This window comes from Saimiri boliviensis, chromosome 12 (genome assembly GCF_048565385.1).
Source record: "Saimiri boliviensis isolate mSaiBol1 chromosome 12, mSaiBol1.pri, whole genome shotgun sequence".
NCBI classification, from domain to species: Eukaryota; Metazoa; Chordata; class Mammalia; order Primates; family Cebidae; genus Saimiri; species Saimiri boliviensis.
In genome coordinates, this window is record NC_133460.1 from 20,013,713 (window position 1) to 20,038,307 (window position 24,595).

Sequence of the window (24,595 nt, forward strand, 5' to 3'; positions counted from 1 at the left end):
GTAATGCTTACGGCCAGCATGCTGCACGCTGGGAAACGTAGTCTTCATTGCAAGCTAGAGCCTCTAGAATCTATTAATAAATTTACTTATTTATTATAATAGGACCACTCCTCAGAGTCTGAAGTCCCCTGAAGTGTTCCTTGAAGTTGACATTTTTTTCTTATCTGTATAAGGAAAACCCCTTTCTATGCAGCTGTTAAAAAACACATAACATGCACCAAAATATTGTAGCTAAAACCTTGCTGAACACACCGGGCATGGTGGCTGAAGCCTATAATCCCAACATTTTGGAAGCAGAGGTGGGAGGATCGCTTGAGCCTAGGAGCTCGAGATCAGCCTAGGCAACAAAGGGAAACGCCATCTCTACAAAAATTTTAAAAATTAGCCAAGTAGGGTGGTCCCACTAATTTTAAAAATTAGCCAAGCCTGTGGTCCCAGCTACTCGGGAGGCTAAGGTGAGAAAATCATTTGAGCCCAGGAGGTCGACAGTGAGCCGTAATTGCACCACTGCACTCCAACCTGGGTGAGAGAGTGAGATTGTCTCAAAAAGAAAACAAAAACAAAAACAAAAACAAACAAACACACACACACACACACACACACACACACACACACACACAAAACTCAAAACAAAACAAAAAACCGCGAAATCCTAGATGCCAACTGGACATCTATGCCCTTTTGCAAATCAGTGGGAAAATACACTAAAAGCAAGAAGTAACAGAAAAATCCCTGAATCTTTACGCAAAGTTCTCTACATAAAAATGCTACCAGCTTTCCAAAACATGACTAGGAGCCCTCTTTCATTCCCTAAGTCGGCTTTACCATCTATCTCTCTTACCCTCCTTCCAGTGCTTATTTTTGCATATGTAAAATGGGGGTTTTAAAAGTGACTATCACAAGGGTGGTTGTGAGACACAGTTGAGATAACTATTGCACAGGGCCTAGTACAAAAGCCCTTAGCAGAAATAAGATTAGGAGGAGGAGGAGCGAAAATGTCACAAGTCACTGGTGAGGCCTTTATGTCAGTCCCCACCCTGCCATTAACTACTTAATTCACCTATCTTCAGTTTTCTCATCTATAAAATGAGGGAATCCTTAAAACCCCTTCCAGTTTTATAATCTAACTGTGCCTTTTTTGCTAGGCTCTTCCAGTCCCCCAGGATCAGGAAAATCAAATCGGTTGACATCAGCCTCCTGAGATAATAACCACCTAGTGAGGCTGCTGTGAGAATGAGATAAGCATATAAAGTGTTTGCTCGCAAAGTACCTGGGACATGGTAAGTGCTCTGTACACGTTAGGTGTACTTGCTAACACTTTTACCACGAGAATGTGAGACCCATAAGAGCAAGAACCCTGTGTAGGTCCTGTTCAACTCATGTCTGGAGCCTATCTTGAACTGAACCGAACTGAATCGATAATCTAAGCATCCTGCCTCTCTCCAAGTTCCCTGGACTTCAGTTTCCTCAAAGGCAGATAAAGGAGCCACTAGAATCCCTTCCAGTACTACAGCTTTAGGACGGTTCTTATCCCTCCTTTTCTCGCCTAGGAGTTAAACATCCAGGTCGAAGTTCACACCCCAGAAAACCGTAAACCACTTCGGGTTTGGAACTTGAGCCTGGGGCCTGGGCCCGCCCCCTTTGCGGCTCCGCCCCCTAGCGCTGCAAATCCTGGGCCCTGATTGGCTGGCCAGCTGACTACCTCTCAGGAGGTGTCCTCTGCCGCCATTGTGCGGCGCTGGTCCCCTCGGCGGGCACCCGCTGCGGCCAGTGTTTTGGGCCCTCCCCGTCGCTTCTCGCTCTCCTGCCCGGGGAGCCCGGCAGGTCCGGGACTCCCGTCCGTGCCGGTGCGGGCGCCGGCATGTGGCTGTGGGAGGACCAGGGGGGCCTCTTGGGCCCCTTCTCCTTCCTGCTGGTGGTGCTGCTGTTGGTGACGCGGAGCCCCGTCAATGCCTGCCTCCTCACCGGCAGCCTCTTCGTCCTGCTGCGCGTCTTCAGCTTTGAGCCGGTGCCCTCCTGCAGGGCTCTGCAGGTGCTCAAGCCCCGGGACCGCATTTCCGCCATCGCCCACCGCGGCGGCAGCCACGACGCGCCCGAGAACACGCTGGCGGCCATTCGGCAGGTGAGCCCCCCACGCCTCGCGCCCCTTGGTTCTCCCGAGAGCTCGGACTTACGCTTTAACTTCCCAGGGTTCCCCGATCTTCTCCTGACGGCCTTCCCGCTTCCTCATTCGTCCACAAGTCACACTCCTGGCCTCTGATCCCTCCCAATGTCTAGAGAGCTCCCAACTTCAGAGTTTTTTGTTTTTTGTGTTTTGTTTTTTTGAGACGGAGTTTCGCGCTTGTTACCCAGGCTGGAGTGCAATGGCGCGATCTCGGCTCACCGCAACCTCTGCCTCCTGGGTTCAGGCAATTCTCCTGCCTCAGCCTCCCGAGCAGCGGGGACTACAGGCACGCGCCACCATGCCCAGCTAATTTTTTGTATTTTTAGTAGAGACGGGGTTTCACCTTGTTGACCAGGATGGTCTCGATCTATTGACCTCGTGATCCACCCGCCTCGGCCTCCCAAAGTGCTGGGATTACAGGCGTGAGCCACCGCGCCTGGCCCTCTACTTCAGGTTTTATATTTACAGACGACAGCAGATATGTATAAAGTTTCTGTGCGCTTGGCGCTGAGGTTACAGCCAGGAACAAGGTCAGATGGGTCCCTGGTTTACAGAGTGTACATTGGAGTCGGGGAGGCAAGCCTTAAACCAGTACAATAAACCATAAATGAGATAACTTTAAGAGAGTGAAAAGTGCAATGAAGACATCGGATAATGAGATAAAGAATGACTGGAGGAACTCGAGGGGAAGAGTTTTGCTATTTTATTTAGATGGAGTAGTCAAGAGAAATCATCTCTGAAGAAGCGACGTTTGAACAGAAAGGAATTATAAGAAGCCAGGCAGGTACAGAAGGTCGTGAGATGGGAATGATACTGCAGCATTCAGGTAACAGAAAAGGCAGTGTGTGGCCTGACTTCAAAGACTGGTGTGTGAATGAAGCAGGAAATGGGTCGGGTCAAATAGGGTCTTGGTTAGTAATTAAGGTTAGTCTAAATAGATCACCCTTCACAGGACATATCTTTGCTTGTTGTCTAAATTACTTGAGTCATTCCCTTATCACCTTTCCCTCAAACATACACACTCACACTTGCACAACCCTTGCAGCTGGACTAATATCAGTTTTTGACCCCTCCTTAACACAAGGCACTCCGGTAACTTTTGATAACTCTCAGCGCTTAGCATTCTCCTGGCTTCGTAATAATGACACCATACAGAGTGAGAGGGTTTTTTCAGTGGATTAGGCAATTTTGCATCTGTGTAAATATATCTGATTCTTTCTTCCCTTTCCCACCTCCAACTTTTTTTTTTTTTTTTTTTTTTTTGGATAGTGTCTTACTCTTTTACCCAGGCTGGAGTGTTGTCGTGCCTCAGCCTCCTGAGTAGCTGGGATTACAGATGTCCACCACTACACCCAGCTAATTTTTTATTTTTGGTAGAGATGGGGTTTCACTATGTTGGCCAGGCTGGTCCTGTACTCCTGGCCTCAAAGTGACCCACCCACCTTAGCCTCCCAAGGTGCTAGGATTACAGGCGTGAGCCACCACACCTGGCCTCCCTCATGTCCTATTTATTTGAGATGGAGTTTCGCTCTTGTTGCCCAGGCTGGAATGCAATGGTGCGATCTTGGCTCACCACAACCTCTGCCTCCTGGGTTCAAGCAATTCTCCTGCCTCAGCCTCCCAGGTAGCTGGGATTACAGGCCTGTGCCACCACTCCCAGCTAATTTTGCATTTTCAGTAGAGATGGGATTTCTCCTTTTTGATCAGGCAGGTCTCAAACTCCCAACCTCAAGTGGTCCACCTGCCTTGGCCTCCCAAAGTGCTGAGATTACAGGCATAAGCCACTGTGCCCAGCCTATTTTTCAATTTTTAATTTTAATTTTTTTTTTTTTTTTAGAGGGATTCTTACTGTTACCCATGCTGGAGTGCAGTGGTGCAGCCTTGGCTCACTGCAACCTCTGTATCCCAGGTTCAAGTGATTCTCCTGCCTCAGCCTCCTGAGTAGCTGGGATTACCGGTGCCCACCACCACGCCTGGCTAATTTTTATATTTTTAGTAGGGTTTCACTATGTTAGCCAGGCTGGTCTCGAACTCCTGACCTCCAGTGATCCACCTTGGCCTCCCAAAGTGCTGGGATTACAGGCATGAGTCATTATGCCTGACCCCTGATTTATACTTTTATTATTATTATTATTTTATTTATTTATTTTGAGACGGAGTTTCACTCTTGTTGGCCGGGCTGGAATGTAATGACACAATCTTGGCTCACCGCAACCTCAGCCTCCCTGGTTCAAGTGATTCTCCTGCCTCAGCCTCCTAGGTAGTTGGGATTACAGGCATGAACCACCATGCACAGCCAAGATTTTATTATCTACCAGAAATTCCACCAGCATCAGAAATGTATGTATGTATGTATATATACATTCGACTTTATCAATACTTTTATTTTATTTTTGAGACAGGATTTCTCTGTTACCCAGGTTTGAGTGCAGTGGTGTGATCTCAGCTCACTGCAACTTCTTCCTAGGTTGAATCAATTCTTGTGCCTCAGGCTCCTGAGTAGCTAAGATTACAGATGTGCTTCTCCATGTCTGGCGAATTTTTTTTGGTGGTGGGGGTTAGTAGTGATGGCGTTTTGCTATGTTGAGAAGGCTGGTCTTGAACTCATGGCCTCAACTGATCTGCCTGCCTCAGCCTCCCAGAGTGCTGGGATTACAGGCATGAGCCACCGCCTGGCCAACTTTAGCAGTAATTCTGTGTTATTCTAGTAATTGAGACAAAAAGATGAACCCCTGGTTCCCATTCACATTAGTATTTACAGGAGATATTGCAAGTTCAGTTCCACACCTGAGTAAATAATCAATAAAGCAAATATTGTAATAAAGGGAGTCAGAAATGTTTTGGTTTCCCAGTGCATATAAAAGTTATGTTTACACTATATTGTCATCTATTAAGGATGTATGTATATATGTACGCACATATACACACATATATATATAGGTTTTCATCAGTGGTTCCTGGGTCATAACTCTCATAGCCCTTGCTACAGTCTTTTGTTAGGTGTCCTAGGCCTTAGGAGCAGGTCTCAGGAAACAGAATCTCTCCAACCTTCTCCTGCTCTCTTTTCACCTGCCCCAAGGCAGAACTGGAATCTTTCCCTGTCTTTCAAATTGTAAGTCTTAAGACCCTCCTCAGACCCCCACCCTATACCCTAGGGGAAGGAATGCTGACAGCCTGAAGCTTCCATAAAAACCTAAGAGGAATTAAAAAAAAAGATAAAAATAAAAATAAACAACAAAGAAAACCTAAGAGAACCTGAAGCCAATTGGTCAGAAGTTCCAGAGGCCCCAGCTTGCTATTTGTGTCTGGAGGAGGGTGGAGTGCAGTCTTGGGGACCAAGCCCTCAACCTGTGATCTGATGCTATCTCCAGGTAGATAGTGTCAGAATTGAGTCAGAGGATACTCAGCTGGTGTCCACTACTTGTTCCTGAGGAAAAAACCCCACATTTTTGGTTACAAAGTCGGGGTTGATTGCTACGATGTGAGAGCAGAGGAAAAACATGATGTGTTTTTCCAAAATAGTTGTACATCTATATTACATGGGAAAAGAGAAAGATTTGAATAAGGCAGAAAAATCTCCACCCATAAAGGACATTATTGGTAAATTTGACTATATTACCTTTAAAGATCTGTTTAAAAGGGCGGGGTGCAGTGACTCACACCTGTAGTCCCAGCACTTTGGGAGGAGACATAATAAGTAACAATGGCTAACATTTATTGAAATCTTAACTATTCACTAGCACTAGTGCTCTGTGTTGTTTATGGGTACTTAAATAAAAACCCGTAAGGGGGTGACATGGGAATGATATACACCAACTTTAAGATGATAATTACATCTGGAGAGGAGAGGAGGAGAATGAAAGAGAGTTTTCAGCTGTATCTGTGTGTTGATAGTAAAATCAACACTGCAATCAAAAGCAGATAAGAGTATATCCCAGCTTGTGCAGCCCTGGGCAAGTTTCTTACTCCTTCTTTGTCTCAGTTTTCTCATCTGTTAAATGAGAATATTAATAGTACCTGCTTCAGGGTTTTGAGGATCAAATGAGTTAATACATTTAAAGCACTTCTAAGAGTGCCTGGCAAATAGAAAAGGCTCAATAAATAATAGTTTTGTTTGTTTTTTAGGGCAGAAAGAGATTGAGGAAAATAGGTTGAAACATTCACATATTAAATCTTTTTTACTCTATGTTTGCAATAGATCATACTTAAAATTTTAAAAATTAGGATGGGCACTGTGGCTCACACCTGTAATCCCATCTCTTTGGGAGGCTGAGGGGTGTAGATCACAAGGTCAGGAGTTTGAGACCAGCCTGGCCAATATGGTGAAGCCCCGTCTCTACTAAAAATACAAAAATTGGCCGGGCGCAGTTGCTCAAGCCTGTAATTCCAGCACTTTGGGAGGCCAAGGTGGGTGGATCACGAGGTCAAGAGATCAAGAGGATCCTGGTCAACATGGTGAAACCCCGTCTCTACTAAAAAATACAAAAAAATTAGCTGGGCATGGTGGTACGTGCCTGTAATCCCAGTTACTCGGGAGGCTGAGGCAGGAGAATTGCCTGAACCCAGGAGGCGGAGGTTGCGGTGAGCCGAGATCGCACCATTGCACTCCAGCCTGGGTAACAAGAGCAAAACTCCATCTTAAAAAAAAAAAAAAAAAATACAAAAATTCAAAAATTAGCCAGGCGTGGTGGTGGGTACCTGTGGTCCCAGCTACTCGGGAGGCTGTTAGAGGAGAATTGCTTGAACCCGGGAGGCAGAGGTTGCAGTGAGCCAAGATCGCACCACTGCATTCCAGCCTGGATGACAGAAAGACTCTGTCTCAAAAAAAAAAAAAATTAAAATTAAAAATCTTGGCTGGGCACAGTAGCTTACACCTGTAATCCCATAGTTGAGGCAGGAGGATTGCTTGATTTCAGGAGTTCAAGACCAGCCTGGGCAACATGGTGAAACCTCATCTCTGCAAAAATATAAAAATTAGCTGGCCTTCGGGGCACTTGCCTGTAGTCCCAGCTACTTGGGAGGCTGAGGTGGGAGGATGGCTTGTACTCAGGGAGCAGAGGTTGCAGTGAGCTGAGATCATGCTACTGAACTCTAGCCTGGGCAACAGAGACAGATCCTGTATAAAAAAAAATAAAAAGAAATGTTGATCATAATGAGCATTTCACATCTTTATTGTGATAAGGAAGCCAAGGAAGCAAACATTAGATAGTGTGTCTCCAGAGAAGCATGGCTTGTATAATTTAAGGTTCAAATTCCCTTTTTAGATAAATTCTAATCAAGCTTACCAACTTATTGGCCAACAGCCAATGCTGCTTACATAAAATGTGGTCTGTCCTAGAAGCAGGTGTGATGTCTTGGTGGTAGAGGGTAGAATTGAACCACCAAAAACCTGACTCATTCATGCCAAAGTAGTGAAATATCTGACTACTCAACAAACATAGGGTAATCATCAGAACTGCCATACCAACGAAGAGTGTAGGTAAACAGGCGAATTGTCTAAGTATTTGTAAGCCATTGATGACCCATATAGTTAAAGCATCCAGAGAAAACATAAGTTTCTGAAGTCTCCCAGTCTTCACTGTGAAAGTGAGAAGAGTGAGGAAATTAAAGTTTTTAAGGAATCCATCAGCTAGGAGTTGAATACACAAGAAACAGAAACAGGTCAGGATTGCTGTTTGGTGGGGGAAGCAGAAGGAAAAGGAATCAATAAAGACAGCTGTCTTAGCCAGCCCTGCTGGTCTTTTGGGGTAATTAGATGTAAAATGATGTTTGTGGCCACTTGACAGTAATATTGTTGATTTTTTTTAAGGCAGCTAAGAATGGAGCAACGGGCGTGGAGCTGGACATTGAGTTTACTTCTGACGGGATTCCTGTCTTAATGCACGATAACACAGTAGATAGGACGACAGATGGGACTGGTCGATTGTGTGATTTGACATTTGAACAAATCAGGAAGCTGAATCCTGCAGCAAACCACAGACTCAGGTAAGTAGTTTACTGTCACTTAAATATGTATTTTAGCTTTTATTGGAAATGACAGATGGACACTGGTGCCTTCTAATTACATCTGCCCCAGGAGAGTTGTCTTGTTTTGTTTTGAACTGTACATAGGTCTCCTAAGTAATGAGCAAGTGCCAGGAACAACAGAAATATGGAATTATATTTTTCAGTCTTTCCAAATTTGGCTTCAAAATTATTCTCAAGATAATACTCTGTCTTGTCACTATAGAATCATGAGGCTGAAAGCCATTGCTTGGCAATCTTCTTGCCTTCAGGTGAACCAAGAAGCAAATTATACATTACATATATATATATATATAAAGCTTCAAGTAATAGTATAATATCACATTTTAACTTAACCCATTCTTCTGATCCTCATAACAAACTTCTAAGGAATCACAGAATTGTAGGAATAGAAAGCATCCTAGAAATCATCTAGAATAGCACTTTGCAGTAGAACTGTAGGCAAAAAAGAATATAGGTACACTTGAGAATTACGAGTCCAGGATGCTGGAATTGCTCTTGACCATCATCAGATATTTTATTATTCTGCTTATCCAAGGGAAAGGCTGGTTTAAATATTATAATGACATTGCAGCTAATAACATGTCAGGTTCAAAGTTAATACTTAAAGCAAAAAATGCTTAGGCTCCTCATTACCCTTAAAAATCCTTTAAGGTGGCACTGAGTCCATTTCTCTGGAATTTGTGTATCCTAGGGAAAAAAAATTGTAATTTTCAAAAAATCCCTTAAGACGCCATAGCAAAGGCGTCTACTATTGGAACAGAGTGTGTTTTCTATGATTGAACACTAAATGAAGTAATTGGCTTGTGTTTACAGATCATGTTGTGGGAAAAAATAGATATTTTCTCTAGAATTATGCTCAATATGATGAGATGCTTGTCCTGAGGGTAAGGAGGAAACTAAGATCAGCCAAACGAACAACAAATTAAGGTGTCCCATCTTTCACTCTTAGGGAATAGAAATTGATTAGAATAGCTGGGAGAATTGTCTATAATGTTTAAATTATCCTTTTTCTTTGAGATGGAGTTTCACTCTTGTTGCCCAGGCTGGAGTGCAATGGTGCGATCTCGGCTCACTGCAACCTCTACCTTCTGGGTTCAAGCAATTCTCTCACTTTAGCCTCCCGAGCAGCTGGGACTATAGGCATGCGCCACCACACCTGGCTAATTTTTGAATTTTTTGTAGAGATGGGGTTTCGCCATGTTGGCCAGGCTGATCTTGACTTCCTGACTTCAGGTGATCTACCCACCTCGGCATCCTAATGTGCGGAGATTACAGGCTTGAGCCCACCATGCCTGGCTTATCCTTACCTGTTTTTTAAAGTATGATCTGGCCGGGCGTGGTGGCTCGAGCCTGTAATCCCAGCACTTTGGGAGGCCGAGGCGGGTGGATCACGAGGTCAAGAGATCAAGACCATCCTGGTCAACATGGTGAAACCCCGTCTCTACTAAAGGTGCAAAAAATTAGCTGGGCATGGTGGCGCGTGCCTGTAATCCCAGCTACTCCGGAGGCTGAGGCAGGAGAATTGCCTGAACCCAGGAGGCGGAGGTCGCGGTGAGCCGAGATCGCGCCATTGCACTCCAGCCTGGGTAACAAGAGCGAAACTCCGTCTCAAAAAAAAAATAAAATAAAAATAAAAATAAAGTATGATCTTACAGTTGAAATAATGCAGTTGAATTAGCATAAGTTAAATAATAATTTTATTATGAGAGAAAAGCTGATTTCTTTTGTATCAAACACTTAGCCTTCATTTTCTATATCAGAAAATTATGTATTCAAAAATTATTTATTTTAAACTGTTGCACTTAAATAAATGCACAATATAGTTAACAGATTTATGTATTCCTAGGAATTTCCCCTGCATAGGGTTCTATTAGAGAAATTATAATCTGAAAATTAAGTCTCTGAGTTTTCCAAAGGTGGCATATATTCTGCCTTTTGGGGAATAGGGCTATTAATAATGTTATTAATTCAGTGGAAATTCAGTGATTTATTAAAAAGTTAAATGATTTTTGTTGTTGTTGCTGGTCTTTGGTCAAGAATATCTGTATTTGAACACATGGAGGTTTCTGAATGATAGAGCACCCAGAAAGGGCATAGAAGCTCTCCACCCCTTTCCCCTACCTCACCCTATGCATCTCTTCATCTGGATCCTGTGTAACATCCTTTATAATAACCTGTAAATATGTTTATTTGAGTTCCACAAGCCACTCTAACAAATTAATTGAACCCAAGGAGGAGGAGATGGGAACCCCAGTGTACAGCTAGTGTCAGAAACACAAAATCACCAGAAAAGGAAAGCAAATCAAAACAAAACAAACAGAAAAATACTATCCATTATACAATGTAAGAATCTAAAGACCATCAATCTCTAATCTCTGTGCCCAGGTATCTGTGTGCTTCAGTTTTACTCATCTGTGAGTCTTGTGTTTTCAGTGTTCACCTATCACCAGAATATGAATTAAAAATGTCTTGGGCCAGGCTTGGTGGCTCAAGCCTGTAATCCCAGCACTTTGGGAGGCCGAGGCGGGTGGATCACGAGGTCAAGCAATCGAGACCATCCTGGTCAACATGGTGAAACCCCGTCTCTACTAAAAATACAAAAAAAATTAGCTGGGCATGGTGGCACATGCCTGTAATCCCAGCTACTCAGGAGACTGAGGCAGGAGAATTGCCTGAACCCAGGAGGCGGAGGTTGTGGTGAGCTGAGATCACGCCATTGCACTCCAGCCTGGGTAACAAGAGCGAAACTCCCTCTCAAAAAAAAAAAAAAAAAAAAAAAAATGTCTTGGGCACCACCATGTGGTCCAGTTGTCTTAACCTTTATAAAAGTGCTGGTGCAAGCCATTTACTTGTTGCTTCTTACACAATTGCAGCCTAACCTACTTGTGGTTAAAAGCAGCCATAGCATATTTGAAGGTCTCATGCAATAAAAGGGAAGTTTATGCAACCGTAGTGAATTTGAAGGTCTCATGCAATAAAAGGGAAGTTTATGTCTGCATTTAGTCTGTACTTACTGGATACTTTTAGTTTTGTCAGTCCCAAGTACAGCAAACTCTGGATAATATGATTAAATACTACCTCCATGATTCTTTCGACCTTCATATCAGCTTTGCTAAATATGGAATGGTTGACTAGCCAGAGCAATCATGAAAGAGAAAGAAATAAAAGGCATCCAAAGTGGAAAAAGAGGAAGTCAGATTGTCCCTCTTGGCAGACAACATGATTTTGTATATAGAAAAACCTAAAGACTTCACCAGAAAACTGTTAGAACTGATAAACAAATTTAGTAAAGTTGCAGGATATAAAATCAGTAGCATATCTATACACAAATAATGAACTAGCTGTAAAATTAAGAAAGCAATCCCATTTACATAGCTACCAAAAAAAAAAAAACCCACAATAAAATACCTAAGAGTAAATATAACCAAAGAGGTAAAAGAACTGTACAAGGAAAACTACAAAACACTGATGAGAAAAATTAAAGAAGACACAAACAAATGGAAAGACATTCCATGGTTGGGGTCAGACGAATTAATATTCTTAAAATGACCATTCTACTCAAAATAATCTGCAATTCAGTGCAGTCCCTATCAAAATATCAAAAACATTCTTCAGAGAACTAGAAAAACAACAATCCTAAACATATTTCATATGGAACCATATAGAAGCCCAAATCACTAAAGCAATACTGAGAAAAAAGGACAAAGCTGGATGTATCATACTACCTCACTTCGAGATATACTACAAAGCCACAGTAACCAAAACAGCATGGTATTGGTATAAAAACAGACACGCAAAATAGACACATAGACCAATGGAATACAATAGAGAACCAAGAAATAAATCCACATATTTACAGCCAATTGGTTTTCCATGAAGGCACCAAGGACATACAGTAGGGGAAAGGACACTCTGTTTAATAAGTGGTACTGGGAAAACTGGATATCCATATGCAGGAGAATGAAACTAGACCACTATCTCACCATAAAGTCAGCACAAAATGGATTGGAAGTTTAAATTTAAGACCAGAAACTATAAACCTACTAGAAGAAAATACAGGGGAAAGGCTGTAGGATATTGGTCTAGGTAAAGATTTTATGGCTAAGATCTTAAAAGCACAGGTAACAAAAACAGGCAAATGGGACTATATTAAACTAAAAAGTTTCTGCACAGCAAAGGAAACAACAGTAAAAAGACAACCTATTGAATAGGAAAAAAATATTTGCAAACTATTCCACTGACAAGTAATTAATATCCAGAATATACAAGGAACTCAACAGCAAAGACAATAATAATCCCATTAAAAACATCTGCCCAAATCCTAATTTGAATAGACATTTTTCAAAAGTGGATGCACAAATAGCCAACAGGCATATGAAAAAATTCTTAACGTCACAAATTATTAGGGAAATACAAATCAAAATCACAATGAAATATTCAGTTAGAATGGCCATTATTAAAAAGATTTTTAAAATAACAGATGCTGGCGAGGATATAGAGCAGAGGGAACTCTTATATTCTGAATGTAAATTAGTGTGGAAAACAGTATGGAGGTTTCTCAAAAAACCAAAAATAAAGAACTACCATACAATCCCATAATCTCACTAGTTGGTATCTATCCAAAGGAAAGGAAACTAGTGTATCAAAGGCATACTTGCATCCCCATGTTTATTGCAGCACTATTCACAATAGCCTAGATATGGAATCAACTTGTGTTCATCAGTGGATAAATGGATAAAGAAACTGTGATACATATACTCAGTGGAATACTATGTAGCCATAACAAAGAATGATATCCTGTCATTTGTAGCAACATGAATGAAACTGAAGGTATTATGTTAAATGAAATAAGCCAAGCACAGAACAGGAAATATTACATGTTGTCACTCATATATGGGAGCTAAAAAAGTTGATCCCATGGAGGTAGAGAGGAGAATGATAGCTACCAGAGGCTGGGAAGGGTATGGGGTAGGGAGAAGGGGAGGATGAAGAGAGTTTAGTTAAGAGTACAAACATATTAGAAGGCATAAATTCTAGTGTTCAATAATACAGTAGGGTGATTATAGTTAACAATCTGTTGTATATTTCAAAATAACTAGGAGATTTGGATGTTCCTAACACAAAAAAATGATAAATATTTGGGGTGATGGACATCCTAAAATACCCTGATTTTATCATTATATATTGTATGTGTGTACCGATATATCACATAAATACGTATAAGTCTATAGCAATAAAAAAGTGGAAAAATGTAATTTGGTTCAAATTCTTACAATGGGACAGGCACAGTGGGTCATACTATAATCCTAGCACTTTGGGAGGCCAAGGCAGGTAGATCACTTGAGGTCAGAAGTTTGAGACCAGCCTGGCCAACACGGTGAAACCCCGTCTCTACTAAAAACACAAAAATTAGCTGGATGTGGTGGTGCCCACCTATAGTCCCAGCTACTCAGGAGGCTAGGGTGGGAAAATCGCCTGAACCCAGGAGTTGGTATTTACAGGGAGCTGAGATTGTACCACTGCACTCCAGCCTGGGCAACAGAGCGAGACTCTGTCTCAAAAAACGAACAACTCATTCATCCTGGGTGACAACAGCAAAACTCCGTCTCAAAAAAAAAAAAAAAAAAATGTTTTTTTTGGCCAGGTGCAGTGGCTCATGCCTGTATTCCCAGCACTTTGGGAAACTGAAGTGGATGAATCACTTGAGGTCAGGAGTTCAAGACCAGCCTGGCCAATATGGTGAAACCCTGTCTCTACTAAAAATACAAAAAATTAGCCGGGTGTGGTGGCACACACCTGTAGTCCCAGCTATTCAGGAGGCTGAGGCAGGAGAATCACTTGAACCTGGGAGACAAAGGTTGCAGTGAGCTGAAATCATGCCACTGCACTCCAGTCTGGATGACAGAGCAAGACTCCATCTCAAAAAACAAAACAAAAACATCTTACAGTAAATGATCCTTGGACTTTGCTTTGGTGTAAGAAAAGAAGTTGGAGAAAACATTCTTTCCTTTTGATTGGGCGACATTTGCAAAATGTCTGTTATAATACAGTTTATCTCTTTCTCTTTTTTCCTACAATGTATTTTCTCCTCTCTTACAGGAATGATTTCCCTGATGAAAAGATCCCTACCTTAAGGGAAGCCGTTTCAGAGTGCCTAAACCATAACCTGACAATTTTCTTTGACGTCAAAGGCCATGCAAACAAGGTACAGTTTAAACCATGGACGTCACTTTGTTAAAAAGCCATCTTATTTCATTGATAGTCATTTCTGAAATTATATCTATTTTGTTATTTATTCTTTTTAAAAATTATTTTTATAAATATTTGTTTAATGGAAGTACACAATGCAGAAATCTATATTTAAGGAAACAGTAAATTATGGAACTTTTTTTTTTTTTTTTTTTTTTGAGACGGAGTTTCGCTCTTGTTACCCAGGCTGGAGTGCAATGGCGTGATCTTGGCTCACCGCAATTTCCACCTTCCTGGGTTCAGGCAATTCTCCTGCCTCAGCCTCTTGAGTACCTGGGATTACAGGCACGCACTACCATGTCCAGCTAATTTTTTGTATTTTTTTTTTTTTTTTTTTTGAGACAGAGTTTCGCTCTTGTTACCCAGGCTGGAGTGCAATGGCGCGATCTCGGCTCACCGCAACCTCCGCCTCCTGGGTTCAGGCAATTCTCCTGCCTCAGCCTCCTGAGTAGCTGGGATTACAGGCACGTGCCACCATGCCCAGCTAATTTTTTGTATTTTTAGTAGAGACGGGGTTTCACCATGTTGACCAGGATGGTCTCGATACCTTGACCTCGTAATCCACCCGCCTCGGCCTCCCAAAGTGCTGGGATTACAGGCTTGAGCCACCGCGCCCGGCCATAATAACCTTTTTTATAGAACCTTTACAAAACTTCTGATATTCAATAACCAGCACAAAATGGAAGAGTCAAGTTTCTATTATTTGCATAAAGCACATACAAAAGATATAAAGTAAACAGTAAAAAGGTACTTCTAGAAAAAACTGCTTAAGTAAGCTTATAAAAAGGAATTCAGGAGTTGTATACAAGACCAGTTTTATCTAGCCTAAAAGTTAAGGACCTTATATGATCAACTATGGACTGCATTTAAAGAGAATTTTATTAAAATTCTCTGATAGTTAACAGAACATATTAAAAGCTGTATTAAAAGTTTCTCATACTTAACAGAACATATACCTTTTACATAGATGTATCCCTTTGTATAATTTCTGTTATGTATAGTTTTATTATTCATTGATTTTAACAGACATATTTTTATCAGAAAATCCGTTTTCTTTAAATTTTAGGGTATGCACTTTTACTCATTAGAGCATATTATTACAGTGAAAATTGGTGGGAAAATATGATTCCAATTGCATTTATTCTCTTATAACCAGCTTTTTCAAGTACAAGTGCTCTTTTTCCCATTTGGGCAACCTGAGGATTTTTCCCCTAGCAATATTAATAATCGGTAACAGCCATCTACTGGTTAAGAATTCTGATAAAGCCAGTTTTTAAAAATTAATCCCATGCTATCACTGAAACCATTGTTAAAACCTGAAATGGGCCAGACATGGTGGCTCCTACCTGTAATCCCAGCACTTTGGGAGCCCAAGGCAGGTGGATCACCTGAGATCAGGAGTTTGAGACCAGCCTGGCCAACATGGCGAAACCCCATCTTTACTAAAAATACAAAAATTAGCTGGACTTGGTCGTGGGTGCCTGTAATCCCAGCCACTCAGAAGACTGAGGCAGGAGAATCACTTGAACTGGGGAAGCAGAGGTTGCAGTGAAGTGAGATCACGCCATTGTACTCCAGCTTGGACAACAGAGTGACACTCTGTCTCAAAAAAAAAAAAAAAAAAAAAAAAAACACCTGAAATGTGGCCTACGTATATACTCAAATTTTGTTATAGTTAACTCCCATTTTTGAAGAAATAAAAGAGCATGGTAACTAATTTGTTATTCTGGTAAACTGATAGTTGTATATATCTACATTTTCCAATCAGTCTGTGTTAGAATCACCTGGAATGTCTATGTTAAAATACAAATTCCTGGCCAATTTTCCCTAGGGAAGAGATTCTGAAAATGTCTAGGGTGGGCTCAAGGAACATGTATTTTTAATGAGCACCTCAGGTGCTCCTTGGTGATGTTGCAGCCCACATATGGGAACCCTGATAGGTCCTACATTTCACCCACAGTAAAATGAGTTTCATGCTTATCCTCTTAGAGTCTTTCTTTTTTTGAGACAGAGTCTCGCTCTGTCACCAAGGCTAGAGTGCATTGGTACAATCTTGACTCTGCAATCTCAGCATTGGTGCAACCTGTACCTCTGGGATTCAGGCAGTTCTCCTGCCTCAGCCTCCTAAGCAGCTGGGATTACAGGCGTACACCATCATACCTGGCAAGTCTTTGTATTTTTCGTAGAGATGGGGTTTTGCCATGTTGGCCAGGCTGGTCTCAAACTCCTGGGCTCAAGTGATCCTCCTGCCTTGGCCTCCCAAAGTGCTGGGATTATAGGCATGAGCCACCACACCTGGCTTCTCCTGAATAATTTTTAAAAAGAAGTAGAAATTTTTTAAAGCATCTAGCTATTTTTGTTTTCTGGATGGGTACTCATGGGTGTTCAGCCAAGACTGGGCAGAACATAGTGACCTAGTTCACCAAGATGGTGGTAGTGAGGGGCAAGTGTAGGCAACAAAGGGGAGCTAGTAGAGAGCACGGTGGCCGAGATCGTGGGCTTTGGAGTCCAACAGACCTTGACTGAGCTCTTATTACAGGGTAACCTTAACCTTGATGAGCTTCAGTTTCTTCATGGGTAAAATGGGGTTACTAAAATCAATACCACATAGGGTTGTTCTGAGAATTAATGTAAATGAGAAGAGTTTACAGTGCATGTCCTTGTTCAAACAGCAAAGAAAAAAAAACAGCATTAGTTTTATAGCTTGCCTTCAGTTGGATTAGTGAAGAGGAGGAATGACATGAATAATCTGTGTTCTTTTTTATTTTGGTGGGGAATGCATTTTGTTCATCATATTTGGTTAGGGGTACGTGTGACATTCCAAAAATTAGCAGTATTTCACAAATTATGCAGCAGCACCATTGCATCCCACATGGCTAGTGACTTTTTTCTTGTTAGCTGCTATTGATGTCACTTCACTAGGGGTTATAAAACAATGCTTAAATTCTATAATGTCTTCTTCATTTCTTAGCTAGACTACTATAAAAAGAAACTTCTGTTCACCTTGTGAAGAACTGGGAGCCTCTTAACTCTTCCCAGTCCCTCCTACCTCTGCTCCATTGCTTCTCCCTCCATATTGGTGATGGGTGATGTATCCCCTGGACTAAGAAATCTGCCCTGAGTAGTTCCCAGACTAGCTGGCTCAAGTTTCATTTGGAAAGGGCAGAGAGTGATAGATTTGTGGGTACAAAAGGAGTTTTCATAGTGGCTAGACTAGGGTATAGGCAAGGAAAATTTTGCCTCTGGCCTACGGCTTACCACACTTTTAAAAAATATGACAAAAGGGGTGAGGCCCTCAGTGGGATTAAAGCAGCAGTACCCCAGCTTCTTCCTTTTCTGCTGCTGGTGTGAGTTTAAAATGCATCCCAGTGGATAGTAGACTCTGCCAATACTTTCAGCATCTCTATTTCTAGTAAACTTCTGTTTTATTCCATAGGGTTGTATTTAATATATGATAGTTATTGGCCGGGGCTATCTATCACATTTTAATCAATTTTAAATATACGAATCTCTTTATTTTACAGGCTACTGAGGCTCTAAAGAACATGTATATGGAATTTCCTCAACTGTACAATAGTAGTGTTGTCTGTTCTTTCTTGCCAGAAGTTATCTATAAGGTAACATTTAGGATTTCTCTTGTATATAATATTAGGTGGACTGGTGGAGATAATAGCAATGGGCTGTGTAAGCATAGATAAATGCCTATTAATTTGAACGGAATCAAGGTCACAGTTGATAAGCTCCTTTTTTTTTTTTTTTTTTGAGACGGAGTTTCACTCTTGTTACCCAGGCTGGAGTGCAATGGCGCGATCTCGGCTCACCGCAACCTCCGCCTCCTGGGTTCAGGCAATTCTCCTGCCTCAGCCTCCTGAGTAGCTGGGATCACAGGCACGCGCCACCATGCCCAGCTAATGTTTTGTATTTTTAGTAGAGACGGGGTTTCACCATGTTGACCGGGATGGTCTCGATCTCTTGACCTCGTGATCCACCCGCCTCGGCCTCCCAAAGTGCTGGGATTACAGGCGTGAGCCACCGTGCCCGGCAATAAGCTCCTCTTTTAAACTAACAAGAGAAGTTCCAGAAGGGGAGTGTATTCATACCCCTTACAGAATGCCATGATTCCTCTTTTGCCCCTTTTGTTATGTTGCTCACAGGCTCACTCAGATTACTGTGGTAAAATTCTCAGAACAGAAAAGAATTATGTAGCCCCTATTTCTCACCAGCTAACAGCAGGACATACCTTTAATAAAATAAACTCTTCATTATGGAGAATCTAAACCATGCAAAAAATAGAACAGTACATTGTATCCTCCTTTAACTATGATCCAGGTCCTTTCACCCATAACTCCATTGTTCCTCCCCAGTGTTATTTTGAAGCAAAATTTATCATTCCATCTATGAAATTGCATTAAGAATATTTTAAAAAGTGAATGCCTTTTAATTTTTTAAAAGACAAGATCTCCTTCAGTTTCCCAGGCTGTAATGCAGTGGTGTGATCACAGCTCACTGCACTCTTGACCTCCTAGGCTCAAGTGATCCTCCTGCCTTAGCCTCCCAAGTAGCTGGGACCACAGGCACACGCCACCATGCCCAGCTATTTTTTTTTTTTTTTTTTGTGGAGACAGGGTCTCTCTGTATTACCCAAGCAGTTCTCCATCTCCTAAGCTCAAGCGATCCTCCCACCTTGGCCTCCCAAAGCGCTGGGATTACAGGCATGAGCCACCATGACCAGCCTAGAGATGCCTTTTTAAAAACATAACCACAGGCTGGGCGCGGTGGCTCACGCCTGTAATCCCAGCACTTTGGGAGGCCGAGGCGCGTGGATCACGAGGACAAGAGATTGAGACCATCCCAGTCAACATGGTGAAACCCCGTCTCTACTAAAAATACAAAAAATTAGCTGGGCATGGTGTTGCGTGCCTGTAATCCCAGCTACTCAGGAGGCTGAGGCAGGAGAATTGCCTAAACCCAGGAGGCGGAGGTTGCGGTGAGCCGAGATGGCACCATTGCACTCCAGCCTGGGTAACAAGAGCGAAACTCCCTCTTGGGGGGGCGGGGAAAAAAAACCATAACCACAATACCATTGTCCATCTAAAAATTAGCAATAAATTCTTCATATTATCAAATATCCAGTCAGTGTATAAATTTTGACTTGTCTCAGAAATGCCATAAATGGTTTTTTTCATAAATTGTTCATTTGAATAGGACCTGAATAAGATCTTCATGTCACAATTGTAAATCTTTTTTTTTTTTTTTTTTTTTTTAATTTGAGACGGAGTACCACTCTGTTGCCCAGGTTGGAGTACAGCGGTGTGATCTCGGCTCACTGTGACCTCAGGCTCCTGAGTTCAAGTGATTCTCTTGCCTCAGCCTCCCAAGTAGCTGGGATTACAGGCACATACCACCATGCCTGGCTAATTTTTGTATTTTTAGTAGAGACGGGATTTCGCTGTGTTGGCCAGGCTGGTCTCAAACTCCTGACCTCAGGTGATCTGCCAGCCTTGGCCTCCCAAAGTGCTGGGATTACAGGCGTGAGCCATGTACCCAGCTGACAATTGTAAATCTTTTTTTTTTTTTTTTTTGAGGAGGAGTTTCGCTCTTGTTACCCAGGCTGGAGTGCAATGGCACGATCTCGGCTCACCGCAACCTTCACCTCCTGGGTTCAGGCAAGTCTCCTGCCTCAGCCTCTTGAGTAGCTGGGATTACAGGCACACACCACCATGCCCAGCTAATTTTTTTGTATTTTTAGTAGAGATGGGGTTTCACCATGTTGACCAGGATGGTCTCGATCTCTTGACTTTGTGATCCACCCGCCTCAGCCTCCCAAAGTGCTGGGATTACAGGCTTGAGCCACCGCGCCCGGCCCGACAATTGTAAATCTTAAAACCTGTAGGTTCCATCTCTCTCTCTCTCTCTCTTTTTCTTTTTTTTTTTTTTTTTTGGGGGGGGGGTCCTTGTTTTGTATTTACTGAAGAAATCAGATTACTGTTTTGTAGAGTTTACCCAAGTCCAGATTTTGCTGATTATACCATGATATGGTTTAATATATTTTTCTCCTTATTTTCTATAAACTAATAGAGCTGGAAGCTTGCCTTGATGAGATTAGGGTTGGTTATTCTTGCCAAGATAACTCTAGAGATGAGTGTTTTTCTGTCAGGAGACACTTGACAACTGTTTGACTCCTGTTAGCTGCTGTGAATGCTCATTGCCCAGATCTGTCCATTTTCTAGGGAGTTACAAAATGTTGATATTTTAATTCTGTTACTTCTTGCACTAGCTGAAATAGATCTATAAAAAGAAACTTTTCCTCCTCTATTATTTAATTCCATAGCGTTCTTCACCAGTGACCAACAGAGCATACATTGAAAAATTTTACAGTGAGGATAGAGCCTATCCGTAGAAGCTATCATGGAGATGAATAGGGTCATGGGGCTTGCAAATATTTGGAACAGTTTTTCCCAAAATTCCTTGACCACTGAGTCCTTTAAAATATGTAAGACATTCCCCCAGAGGAGCACAAGAGCAGAGACTGAAGGAACTCCATCCACATCTCTCTATTTCTCCTTTGCTTTCTCCCATTTTCTCTTCACAATCCCTTCTCTCCCTTCCAACCTCACTTCCCTATTCCTCTCCCCAACCCTGCAACTCTTTCCAGCCATTTGCTCTGGAAAGGGTCAAAACTAACCAGCCCATCATCTTGAATTGACCTTGGTTCCATCCTCACTGAGTTTTAATTATCTCTGGCCAGGATTTAAGTCAGTATCCAATTAAAAGTTTATTCTTGTGACACTGTTAAAATTTGATCCTGAGGTTGTAATTTTCCCATTTTAAAGATAGAATTCAGTTTTTTAAGGATTGTGGAAAAAACATGTTCTCATGTTTATTGCATATTAATGCTTTATATTCACATTATTTTCTCAAAGGGTTTATGATAGAGAACTTATTTAGTAGATACTATGGCAGGGTACCAACTATGACCACCTCATCTGATTGAGCACAAATTGGCTAAATCTAAACTATTAAGTATTCGACTTTATATGTGATCATTCTTTTACTTCCCCCAAATTCCTTTTCAGATGAGACAAACAGATCGGAATGTAATAACAGCATTAACTCATAGACCTTGGAGCCTTAGCCACACAGGAGATGGGAAACCACGCTATGATACCCTCTGGAAGCATTTCATATTTGTGATCATGGACCTTTTGCTCGATTGGAGCATGCATAATATCTTGTGGTACCTGTGTGGAATTTCAGCTTTCCTCATGCAAAAGGATTTTATATCCCCGTAAGTTGGAAGGTTTTTAATTTTCCCCAGACACATGTCCTGAATGCTTTTCTTTGAAAGGAAGGATTAAGAGAGTAGACATCCTGAATTGGTTCTAACCTGCAAAGCTTACCATGCCTCTAAATTGGATTGTCAATTTAGCTTTTTAGGTGGGAAGAGTTCAGGCATATTTCACTGTTTTCAAACCAAGTTGGTCACATATTCTTGTTTTTTTTTTTAGTATATTTGGAAGAAAAAAAAATGAACCTAAAAAACTATGCTGAGAAAGGGATTTTATTTCTTGTGACTTTTTTTTTTGAAAGCCAACACAGGATCCTGGGTAGAACCACAGTGAAGACATCCTGTGGGTACTAACCTCATACCTACCATCTTACATTATAGGCATTGCCCCATCTCTTCCAATAACATTTGCATTTCCTAACCTGCTAGCAATCTCTAAATCATTTCTTTGGCAATTCTATATCTGTATATTTCAGCTGATTAGAGTTGTAAGTCGAGAATTATTTCAGACATGCATGATTCAGTTCAATAAATATTTGGTAAGTGCCTATACTATTGTAAGGTTCCATATTGAGAAGCTGAAGATGCAGTGGTGAAGAATCAAAGTCATGGTCTCTGCCCTCGTGATGTTTACAGCCAAGTAGGGGAGAGAGAGATGTTAATCAAATAAAAATCCAATCAATATAAAGTTAAAACTAAGATACAGGCTATGCCAGAGAAGACTGTACACAGACTGTAATCTGATCTGGTCTAGGTTGTCAGAAACAGCATCCCCAAGGAAGTGACAGGTAAGCTAAGATCTGAAGGGTGAGTGGGAATTGGGGGGAATCCAGATCCAAGAGAAAAATACATGTAATGTGCTGTGGCAGGAAGGAGCATGGTTCTTTCCAGGAATTGAAAGAAAATTAATATTCTTTCAATTAATTTAAATACCATCAGCACAGAAAAGAAAGGGGGGGGGTATGGTGTGAGATGAAGCCAAAGAGACAGGTCAGGGCCAGGTCAGGCACACCTTCAGTGGCTGTGCCAAGGACAGTTGTGGGTGGCAATCATTAGTGAGCTACTGAAATGTAAGGAGGTTCACGGCATCCTGGGTTTTGGAACAGTTCCTCTGATCACAGTGCAGAGGCCAGGTAGGAGGCAAGCTCCGGGCACTATTGGTGTGCAGTGAACACTATACTTAGTGGCCATTAGAGATTCCTGAGACAGCTGGTTACTATTCTAACAAGACTGGCTTTCCTCTTTCCCCAGGGCCTACTTGAAGAAGTGGTCAGCTAAAGGAATCCCGGTTGTTGCTTGGACTGTTAATACTTTTGATGAAAAGAGTTACTACGAATCCCATCTTGGTTCCAGCTACATCACTGACAGCATGGTGGAAGACTGTGAACCTCATTTCTAGACTTTTACCCTGGGAGAAAATGGGTTCAGAAACTGCCAGGGGCTTCTTACAGGGATATCAAAATACCCTTTGTGCTAGCCCAGAGCCTGGGGAATCAGGTGACTCACACAGATGCAATAGTTAGTCATTGCATTTTTACCTGAACCAAAGCAAAACCCAGTGTTGCCACCGTGCTCCACGGAATGCCAGAGTTCAGCACTGTTGCTCTTGAAAATCTGGGTCTGAAATAAGGCACAACAGCTCCTGCCCTGCCCCGCCCTGCCCTAGCTGAGGCACACAGGGAGACTTAGTGAAGATAAGCACAGATTGAGTTGTACGATTTGGGAATGCAGATGTAAATGCATGAGACATGCATGATAACTCAGAGTTGGCATTTTTAAACGCCACACTGACTTCAAGTATTTGTATTCAGCTATGTTAACATGTACTGTAGACATCAAACTTGTGGCCATACTAATAAAATCATTAAAAGGAACACTAAAGGAAAACTATGTGCCAAGCATCATATCCTAAGGCATACGGAATCTGGGGAAGCCACTGTGCAATCCAGTGAGGCTTCAATGTGCAGCAACCAAAATGGTAGGGAGGTCTTGAAGCCAATGAGGGATTTACAGCATCTTGAATGGAGAGCAGCAAACCACCAGGGGGCAGAGTTGCACTTTTCTAGGCTTATTAGGAACCTCTGCAACAGATGTGAATAGGCAATTAGAGCTGGAAGAAACTTCCAAGGACATCTAGGTTCGTCCTCATGTTACAATTGAGGAAGCTAAACTCTGGAAGGGAGGGGTTGCCTCAAAAGTCACAGTTAAGCTGGGCACAGTGGCTTACGCCTATAATCCCAGCAACTCAGAAAGCTGAGGCAGGAGGATTACTTGAGGCCAGACTGGACGACACAGCAAGACCCCCATCTCTAAAAAAAAATTGGCCAGGCATGGTGGTACATGCCTGTAGTCCCAGCTATTTGGGAGGCTGAGGTAGGAGGATCACTTGAGCCCAGAAGTTAAAGGCTGCAATGAGCCATGATTACTATGGCACTATAACCTTGGTGACACAGTGAGACCCTGACTCAAAAAGACAGAGAGAGCGAACTAGAACTTCTTGTTTACAGTTAGCCAGAAACTATACAAGTGGTTTAACATGCATTCTCTTAATCCATACAAAAGTCTTTTGGAGGTGTTAACACTCTTTCTGTTGATGAAGAAATGAGCCACTTACCCAAGGTGTCTTGAGTCTGGTACAATTGGCATTCAAATCCAGGTCAGTCTGCTTCCAGAGCCACTACCCTTACCCCTCACTGAATCTGCCTTTATATTGTTGAGCCCATGATCCCAACTCTGTGCTCTTCCCAATTCGAACTTCCAGGGATTTCACTGTGAACTAAGTAGCAATATTAAAATGAAGTTGAATTTTTAAAAACAGCAACGTTATCCGTCTCCTCTAGCTTACCCCCTCCCACCTTTCAACTCCA

At 42.0% G+C, this 24,595-nt stretch overlaps 1 protein-coding gene across 3 annotated transcripts; it reads left to right on the forward strand.

The window, feature by feature from the left end:
• The first annotated feature begins 1,703 nt into the window (after positions 1 to 1,703).
• Positions 1,704 to 24,545, forward strand: GDE1 (glycerophosphodiester phosphodiesterase 1). Of its 3 annotated transcripts, none has more exons than XM_003930139.4 (6): positions 1,704 to 2,122; positions 7,974 to 8,149; positions 14,291 to 14,396; positions 17,965 to 18,057; positions 21,517 to 21,728; positions 22,980 to 24,545. In XM_003930139.4, exons 1-6 carry the CDS (start codon positions 1,862 to 1,864, stop codon positions 23,125 to 23,127), a joined length of 996 nt encoding a protein of 331 aa, XP_003930188.1. In that variant the 5' UTR covers positions 1,704 to 1,861; the 3' UTR covers positions 23,128 to 24,545. The 3 variants fall into 3 exon arrangements, with proteins under 3 accessions (XP_003930188.1, XP_039333981.1, XP_039333982.1); XM_039478048.2 differs by having other exon boundaries at positions 1,705 to 2,122; positions 7,978 to 8,149; XM_039478047.2 differs by lacking the exon at positions 17,965 to 18,057.
• Positions 24,546 to 24,595: the final 50 nt, after the last annotated feature.

Coding starts and splice junctions, on each gene's coding strand:
- GDE1 (XM_003930139.4), top strand. CDS start 1,862: ATGTGGCTGTGGGAGGACCAGGGGGGCCTCTTGGGCCCCTTCTCCTTC. Junction 2,123..7,973: donor CGCTGGCGGCCATTCGGCAG/GTGAGCCCCCCA, acceptor ATTTTTTTTAAG/GCAGCTAAGAATGGAGCAAC. Junction 14,397..17,964: donor TCAAAGGCCATGCAAACAAG/GTACAGTTTAAA, acceptor TTTATTTTACAG/GCTACTGAGGCTCTAAAGAA.